The following is a 9,042-nucleotide window of genomic DNA, read 5'->3' on the forward strand; positions in this document are numbered from 1 at the left end:
AGGGCATTCAGCACAGACTAGACATCAAGACTTCCTGGTTTGTAAGCACTATGCCACATCAGGTGATGTAGTCACTAAAGCAATGAGCCAAACAGGTTTACTTGCTCTTTTAAAATGTTGATACAAGTGATGTGTGTATGGCCAAATGGTTGATAATACCACTATAAGGGCATTGTACTGGATTATTTTTAGTCAGCTGAAAGACCTGTATATGGAAGTAAAGTAGCTTTGCACAAACTCAAATCACTGGGGAACAGCAGGCAAATAATTTTTTTTTTTTTTTAAAAAGTGTTTCTCAGTGACTCTCAACAAAAAATGGAGCAATTCAATTTGAATCTGCTCGTCAAATCACAAAAATGATTTGTGCAACACTATAGCTTGTAACAGATTAGTAAAGTATTCATCATTTTGTTTGCATGAAGGCCTCTCAGGTATAAATTCCAAACCCAAACCACAAATATAAAGTAGTCACTAATAAATCCAATAGAGAATTCAAAAGAAACTATTTTTACCTAGTGGTTAGAATACAGAACTTGCTACCAGAAGGAGAAGCTGCGACAAATAGCGTAGTTACATTTTAATAGGAAAAAGATATGTTGATGGGCTTAGATGAAGGATGAGAGGGAGGCTCATGTGGTGCATAAACATTGGCATAGACCTTTTGTGCCGTTTCTGTGCTGTGAATGCTATGCGCATGGTTTGAACTAGAAGTCTACAGAAGCATTATTAGAAATGGAGGTCTGAAAATGGACCACCAACTGCTTTCATCTGGACTGCTACATAATAAAAACGATGTTTATCTTACATTCACTAAAGGCTTCAAGCTCTCCCTTCTGGTCTTAGTGCACTTATAATGGTGATCATACCCAGTGAATGGGGAGAGGAACTACATGTAAAATTTAGCCTGTGACTATTCCACTCTCTGCTCAGGAAATCACCTTAGCAGGGGAGAAATGATAGAAAAAGGAAAGAGAAAGGGGTAAAAAAGCAAATTATCTTTGCAACTCTTGGGATTATTAAACCACTGAGACGCAGATGACTTTAAAACTATATTTCCAATACCTGATTTTTCCAAGTTTGACTTTTTACTACTGAAAATTAAAGCAAAAAAGAAATTCAGTTGAACATGTGCATCTTTACATTTACACACAACTTTGTTTTAAATATATTCCCATTTCTTTATAAATTTAAAGAAGTATAGAAAAAAGTACAATTTCTTTTTACTTTACAAACTATGACTTAACACAAGATGAAGTAACTTGTCAAACACACACAATGTCACAACATTTCTTACTGGCCTCCTTATTTCCCCTCACAGAGTCTTATTAGATTAAAGCTATAGCTCATCATGTTTCAATGGCTCAGCACTGGGTTTGATAAAGACACCTTCCATTACTGTCCAGTAGTTGTTGGCACTGGGGCTGAATGTGGCATGAACTTCAAGCTGGCCTCGGATTGGATGACCATACTGCTCTCCAGTTATTGTCAGAAAGACCTGGGTGCCTACATGCTTGAAGCGTACGTCGTCATCTCGCTCCCAACTTGTTCCGCCGCATTGCACTATCCAAACATCCAAGTCATCTCCTTCCCCATTCTCACCAAAAGCACTTACTTCCTACATGGCAAAATAGTACAAGATTAGCACATAGTCAATTATACTCTTGGAAAGTCAAACCTACGCTCAAGATAAACTGATTGATAGAAACTAGTTTTTTTAAAATTATTTCATGGGATGTGGACACCGCTGGTAAGGCCAACATTTGCTGCCGATCTCCAACTGCCCTTGAGAAGGTGGTCTTCTTCTTGACCAAAACCTTCCTGAACCGAGTATGGTCATGGAATGCATACTAGTTGGAGGTGACATCTTTTGGATGAGACATTAAAACCAAGTTCATAGCTTTCCCTCTCAAATGGGTGTAAAAGATCTCACATAACTATTTCAAAGAATAACAGGAGTTTTCCCTTGTGTCCTAGCCAATATTTATCAGTCAATGTTATTATTACAGGTTATCTGGTCATTATGTCTGTAGGGCCTTGCTGTCTGCCACATTTCCTACATTGCAACAGTACCTAAACTACCGCAGTACTGCACTGGCTATAAAATGCGTTGGGAGATCCTGAAATTGAGAACAGCGCAACATAAATACAAGTCTTTTTTTAAAATTTAGTCAGTGCTGTTCCCTACTCTGCATCACATAATGTGCATCATCTAAAGAATACAGCTTCATGTAGGAGAAGAGTAAAACAAACACAAGGTTATTATACACCGTGTACAGCATACAAGTATCAGGAATGGAGGAAATAAAATCAGTGCCGGTAATGGACAAGACAAAAAAGGCCTTTGTGCAGTAATGAAGACAAGTTGCCACCCTAACTCAAATTTTCAAAAGGACACTCCGCACTCGGAACAAAGAGCAAGTTATAGCAAAAACAACAGTCATAAAACTTTAACAATTAATTAACGTTTTTACCAAACAAAAGCATCATGCAAAGGAAACATTACTTATAACCAATGCAATGGCTTTGGCTACCATGATCTACATGCTAACCACTGAACTCAGCACTACTTAAATCATTGTACCTGGTTTCCAGAGAGTGGTGATACAAAGTGATGACTGTGTAGGTTTCTTCCAGTGTTGACATGTGTCAGGCGTATTGACTGGCCACATTTGATCGGTACCCCTCGCTGACAAACCTGGCCTGGTTTTCCTCTCACTGTCCAGTAGCTGTTACTGTCGTCAGATGTATCCACCCCAGTGACAGATTGCTGACCACTTCCTTTTGAGAATTAAAGAGTGATTATAGCATATACACGCTCTTAAAGCAACTTTGAAAATTACTGAAATGCAAGGAAACAAAAATTACATTTATATTAAGTGTAAATTATGTAGCAACTTTTAAATTTAATTTTACAAACATTATTCCACATTTTCCCCTTCCACGATTGTCATTATTTAATATGTGAGTGAGTCACTCAATGAGTCTCCAAACTTGGAGAAGAGGTCAGGTAGAGAGAGGAGACAAAAAAAAAATCAGCCAAACTCAATCCTCTCTTCACCCAATATCCACACACTGCTAATTTAGCACATGCCACAGACCTTCCTCCTGATCTTAACATACTTCCTCTATGAAGAGAGAATCACAAAATGGTTACAGCACAGAGGAAGGCCATTCAGCCTGTCTTGTTTGTGCTGGTGCTCTGAAAAAGCATTCACCTAGTGCCATTCCCCTACATCCTTTGTTTAAAATTAAACTAGTGACAACACTGTGAAGTTCACAGACAGGAGAAGAGGACCAGACACAAGGTAAACATGTTGTGGATGGGATGTGAACGCTCTGGCAATATAAAATGAGACCAGAGAGGATTTCACAGATGGCTGGTATATTGGAGTGGGGATAAAGTAAAATTGGCAAAAGGCAGCCAGAACTGAGCATGAAGCATTTATAGCGATGTTAAAAATATTTTTAAATGCAGTGTTCAGTAATATGGTAAATATATCAATATTAAAATTACTCATCACAGTTTAATAGCATTTCAGCATCATGCTATGTAAACTAAAAAAAGTAGGAACTTCTCCACAGTTGCCAATAGCAATAAAAGGCTAAAAAAAAACCTCCAAACACAGGTTTAAAATTAAAAGCCACATCACACCCTGTATCTCTATATGAAACCTGGAATCAAATCTTGCAAAACTTACAAAAATGTAATTAAACTACATGAGTTTGTCTTTTCACCTAAAAATCTGTGTAATCTGTAAAATATGAAAATCTGAAAACAAAACTTTTTGATTCAATCTCTTCACTCAACAAGTTGGATGTTTGTATTTACTAGCACTACCAGGAAGCTCTCACACATCCACCTGAAACAAAAAAAGGGAAGAAGGTCGACCAAAAAAGCATTGCCAAAGATAGCACAAGTTTAAAAAAAAACATTTGCAGCAAGATCTACTCAAAAAGAACAGCCCTGTACACTTCTGAATGTAAAATGTGGAGCAAAGGTGGCTCAATGAGCAAACGCCATCTCCAGCTATTTTACCTTGGACTTCACATCTGTCATCAGTACCACTGGATTCCTACTTTAATAACTGTTATCTCCCCACTGCCCAACCCCAAAAGAAGCTCAACAGTAATTATTATTCCTATAATTCTCAAAAGCCTTTCTGAACAGCCCTGTTCTGTTTTTAAAAGTGTGAACTAACTACTAATCTACTACCTGTTCTAGGAGTCTGTTCAACTTGTCCATTTATCCTGGAAGAAAACGACTGCTTGAGGTGGAGGTTCTACATTCTAAACACTTTCATGGGCAAATAAATTTTTCCTAAACCCCTTATTCAATTTAGTAATTATTTTATATCTATGGACAGAATTTGCCTCCCCCACAAGTGGAAACGTCTTCTCCATATCTACCCTATTCATCATTATAAAGGATGTCTATCAGACTCTCAGCCTTCCCTTGTCTAGGGAAAAGAGCACAAGCCTGTTCAATCTTTTCTGATACATCTAACCCCTTATAGATCAGTCTCCATCCTGAGCCCAAATCCATTTTGTAATATGGAGACCAGATCTACGCACAGTGCTCTACATGGTCTATACAAGTTTAGCACAACTTTTCTGCTTTTAAATTCTATTCCTCCTACCAAAACGAATGATCTCACACTTGCCAGCATTGGAGTTTATTTGTCAATTACACACCTATGCTGCGAGTTTAATATCTTCTTGCATATTGTCTCCCATTTTGGATACAGTATTGTAAATGAGCTAAATTCAAAACAAGGTTGCAGCTGGCAATGTCCCATCCAACTTAAACAAACAACCTTGCAAACTTTGATTCTTTCTATCTCAGATGATATGCTATCAACCGCCATCAAATTCTTATGATGAAGCACAGCGCCTGTTAGAAAAATTCTGTCCAAGTAGCAGATCTTATCTGCTTCAACCACTACTTTCCTTAATATTTTTAATTGAATCAGCACACAGAATTCTGGAAAAAAATTCACTCTTAAGGATAACCCTGCAGTAAGAGAACAGATTGTTCCAGCAAGGACCAAGTGTTCTTCCAATCACATATTAGAACGCCCTGCCACTAAGCAAAACTCATAAACCGTACACCTTTATAAAAGCACCTTCTTAAACATTGTGTACCTACAGCTCAATGAATTGCAACATTTCGAGAAGGCAGCTCACTATCACCTTCAAATTAGGGATGGGCAATAAATGCTAGTCTGGCCAGCAACATTCACATCTCATGAATACATTTTTAAAGACAAAATACTTTGAAATAAAAAGGTGGAACCCCCTCCTCGACCTCTCCACTGTAAAAATGTTTATGCGGCACCCAACCCTCAATGGGCAGAAATTTTCTCCAATTCCACATTAGGGAGGAGAAAATGATTGGCTTTAGCCCTTGCCATCTCCCTGCCCACTGTCTCAGGATATTTACAATCAAAGAGTACTATTTAATCCTGAGCTGAGCTTCCAACCCCATAACCTGTCCCTTGACTTTTTCCACACAATGCTGATAACAATTGATATGAATTCCAATTACTAGCAATCGCTGTTAAAGACAACAGGCGACTCAGTTGACAAATGAACCAGGCCAATGAGAGACCGAGTTGTATGGGTAGAACAGGATTCTGATTTGATTCACACCCTGACCAAAGTTAGCTAATCTCAATCAAAATAGGACAGGAGGTAGTAGAACTGGCACCATGTCCCCTGAGAAGGTACTAGCACTGGCACCATTTCTGGGGGAAGGAGTACTAGAATTGGCAGCATGCCTCCAGAGATGGTACTAGAACTGACACCATGTCCTGGGGAGGGGGGATAATAGTCTTGGCACCACGTCCGTCCCGGGGAGGGGGTACTAGACTTGGCACCATGTCCGTCCCGGGGAGGGGGTACTAGACTTGGCACCACGTCCGTCCCGGGGAGGGGGTACTAGACTTGGCACCACGTCCGTCCCGGGGAGGGGGTACTAGACCTGGCGCCACGTCCGTCCCAGGGAGGGGGTACTAGACCTGGCACCACGTCCGTCCCGGGGAGGGGGTACTAGAACTGGCACCACGTCCCGGGGAGGGGGTACTAGAACTGGCATCACGTCCCGGGGAGGGGGGTACTAGAACTGGCATCACGTCCCGGGGAGGGGGTACTAGAACTGGCACCATGTCCCGGGGAGGGGGTACTAGAACTGGCACCATGTCCCGGGGAGGGGGTACTAGAACTGGCACCATGTCCCGGGAGGGGGTACTAGAACTGGCACCACGTCCCGGGGAGGGGGCACTAGACTTGGCACCACGTCCCGGGAGGGGGTACTAGAACTGGCATCACGTCCCGGGGAGGGGGGTACTAGAACTGGCATCATGTCCCGGGGAGGGGGTACTAGAACTGGCACCATGTCCCGGGAGGGGGTACTAGAACTGGCACCACGTCCCAGGGAGGGGGTACTAGACTTGGCACCATGTCCCGGGGAGGGGGTACTAGACTTGGCACCATGTCCCGGGGAGGGGGGGGGGGGTACTAGAACTGGCATCATGTCCCGGGGAGGGGGTACTAGAACTGGCACCATGTCCCGGGAGGGGGTACTAGAACTGGCACCACGTCCCGGGGAGGGGGTACTAGACTTGGCACCATGTCCCGGGGAGGGGGTACTAGACTTGGCACCACGTCCCAGGGAGGGGGGGGGGTACTAGAACTGGCACCATGTCCCCAGAGGAGGTATTAGAGTTGTTACTATTCCCACAGAGATGGTACTAGAGTTGGTACCATGTTCCGAGCTGGGGTACTAGAATTAGTATCAGCCCAGTCAGGGCTCCTGAACACTATTCAGTGAACATACAGCGTCTGTGGTGCCTCCCCTTGTGAGCGTGCTGGTCGACTGCGGGGGGCTTCGCTGTTGAAGTCACAAGGAGGGCGGGGGGGACCCGCGGGCAGGTGAGACACTGAGGGCGGAGACCCGGCCAGCACTTACCCGAGCCGTACTTCACATCGTGCGAGTGCAAGCGGACATTGTGCCGCTGGTTGAGCAGTTTGATCACGGAGCCGCAGGTCACATACTGCAGATCGGTGCCGGAGGCCGGGGCGAGCAGCGCGCAGAGAGCGAGCGCCAGCGCGGAGCTCCAAGCTGGGACCACCACCGTTAGCATCGCGCGCCCACTGGCCGTTTGTCCGCCACTCTCCCCCCTCGCGCGGCGACCCTCACAAAGCACACAGCACAGCACAGCACAGCCGAGCCCCGCCCCCCCCGGAAACACCGCAGCCAATCACTGACTGCCAGCAGCCTGCAGGCAGGCGGACCAACCCACGCGCGCTTCCCCGGGTCTGTTCCTCGTTGATTGGACAGTGGGCCCGGCCGTCGGTGACGACGCAGTTGTACTGACGACTAGCGTTTCTATTGGTCTTTCCGGCGTGTCAATCAGCCTTTCTTTCCCCAATCCGGGACGAGGGGGCGGTGTTTGCCTTCGGTTCTCTTCGTTCATTGGACGCTGTTGGGGAAGTCGCTGTCATTCAAATCGCCGGGAACGACATTGATGGTCGCACGTCGACTCTTTCTATTGGACGTTAAGTTTGGTGGACATCAGTCATTGGCCAAGAAAAAGGACCAATGGGATGAGAGCTTTGGCAAGGTAACAGGTTGACAGAAACTTTTTCCCAGAACAAAAACAGAATTACCTGGAAAAACTCAGCAGGTCTGGCAGCATCGGCGGAGAAGAAAAGAGTCGACGTTTCGAGTCCTCATGACCCTTCAGCAGAACTGAGTATAGTTAGGAGAGGGGTGAAATATAAGCTGGTTTAAGCGGGGGGGGGCGGGGGGGTGGAGAGAAGTTGGGGGGTGGGGTGGTTGTTGGGACAAGCAAGCAGTGATAGGAGCAGATAATCAAAAGATGTCACAGACAAAAGGAACAAAGAGGTGTTGAAGGTGGTGATATTGTCTAAGAGAATGTGCTAATTAAGAATGGATGGCAGGATACTCAAGGTACAGCTCTAGTGGGGGTGGGGGTCGGGGTGGGGGTGGAAAGACTGACAAGGTATTAGTTGTAGATTTTAAAATAATGGAAATAGGTGGGAAAAGAAAAATCTATATAAATTATTGAAAAAAACAAAAGTACTCCCTAGTGTCCTGGCCAATATTTATCCATTAATCAACATCACTCAAAAAACAACAAATTATCCAATCATTATTACATTGCTCTTTGTGGCACCTTGCTGTGTATGGATGTAAGTTTTGGATGTAAGTTTTCCTACTTCACTTATTCAAGAAGGGAGGAAGGGATAAACTAGGGAACTACAGGCCAGTCAGCCTAACCTCAGTGGTGGGGAAAATAGTGGAAGCAATTCTGAGGGACAGAATTAATCTACACTTGAAGAGGCAGGGATTAATCAAGGACGGTCGGCATTGTTTTGTTAAAGGGAGGTCATGCCTGACCAATTTGATTGAATTTTTCGAAGAGGTGACCAGGTGTGTAGATGAGGGCAATGCATTTGACATAGTCTACTTGGACTTCAGCAAGGCTTTTGATAAGGTCCCGCATGGGAGACTGATAACGAAGGTAACAGCCCATGGGATCCAAGGCAATTTGGCAAATTGGATCCAGAATTGGGTGAGTGGCAGGAAGCAGAGGGTGATGGTCGAGGGGTGTTTTTGTGACTGGATGCCTGAGTCCAGTGGGGTTTACAGGGATCAGCGTTGGGTCCCTCGCTGTTTGTGATATATAAACGATTTAGATTTGAATGTAGGAGGGTTGATCAGTAAGTTTGCAGATGACACGAAAATTGGTGGGGTGGTAAATAATGAGGATACTCTTAGATTACACTAGGATATAGATGGGCTGGTCAGATGGGCTGATCAGAGGCAAATAGAATTTAATCTGGATAAGTGTGAGGTGATGCACTTAGGAAGGACAAACAAGGCATGGGAATACACAATGAATGGTAGGACCCTGGGAAGTATCGAGGATCAGAGGGACCTTGGTGTGCATGTCCACCGGTCCCTTAAGGTAGCTGGACAGGTAGATAAGGTGCTTAAGAAGGCACACGGGATACTTG

General features: G+C 44.2%; 1 protein-coding gene across 1 annotated transcript; it reads right to left on the reverse strand.

The window, feature by feature from the left end:
• Positions 1 to 1,036: 1,036 nt before the first annotated feature.
• sdf2l1 (stromal cell-derived factor 2-like 1) lies at positions 1,037 to 7,197 on the reverse strand. The gene is made up of 3 exons (XM_078554463.1): positions 6,968 to 7,197; positions 2,582 to 2,778; positions 1,037 to 1,615 (listed from the first exon to the last, which is right to left on the reverse strand). The coding sequence occupies exons 1-3, from the start codon at positions 7,140 to 7,142 to the stop codon at positions 1,337 to 1,339; spliced, it is 651 nt and encodes a 216-aa protein (XP_078410589.1). The 5' UTR covers positions 7,143 to 7,197; the 3' UTR covers positions 1,037 to 1,336.
• Between the last annotated feature and the right edge of the window lie 1,845 nt (positions 7,198 to 9,042).

This window comes from Cetorhinus maximus, chromosome 12 (assembly GCF_964194155.1).
Source record: "Cetorhinus maximus chromosome 12, sCetMax3.hap1.1, whole genome shotgun sequence".
In the NCBI taxonomy this organism is placed as follows: Eukaryota; Metazoa; Chordata; class Chondrichthyes; order Lamniformes; family Cetorhinidae; genus Cetorhinus; species Cetorhinus maximus.

Excerpts from the sequence above, each read along its gene's own strand:
- sdf2l1 (XM_078554463.1), bottom strand. The coding sequence starts at position 7,142 with ATGCTAACGGTGGTGGTCCCAGCTTGGAGCTCCGCGCTGGCGCTCGCT. Across the intron at positions 2,779-6,967 it reads CGATGTGAAGTACGGCTCGG|GAAGTGGTCAGCAATCTGTC; the intron begins GTAAGTGCTGGC and ends AATTCTCAAAAG. Across the intron at positions 1,616-2,581 it reads CACCACTCTCTGGAAACCAG|GAAGTAAGTGCTTTTGGTGA; the intron begins GTACAATGATTT and ends TTTGCCATGTAG.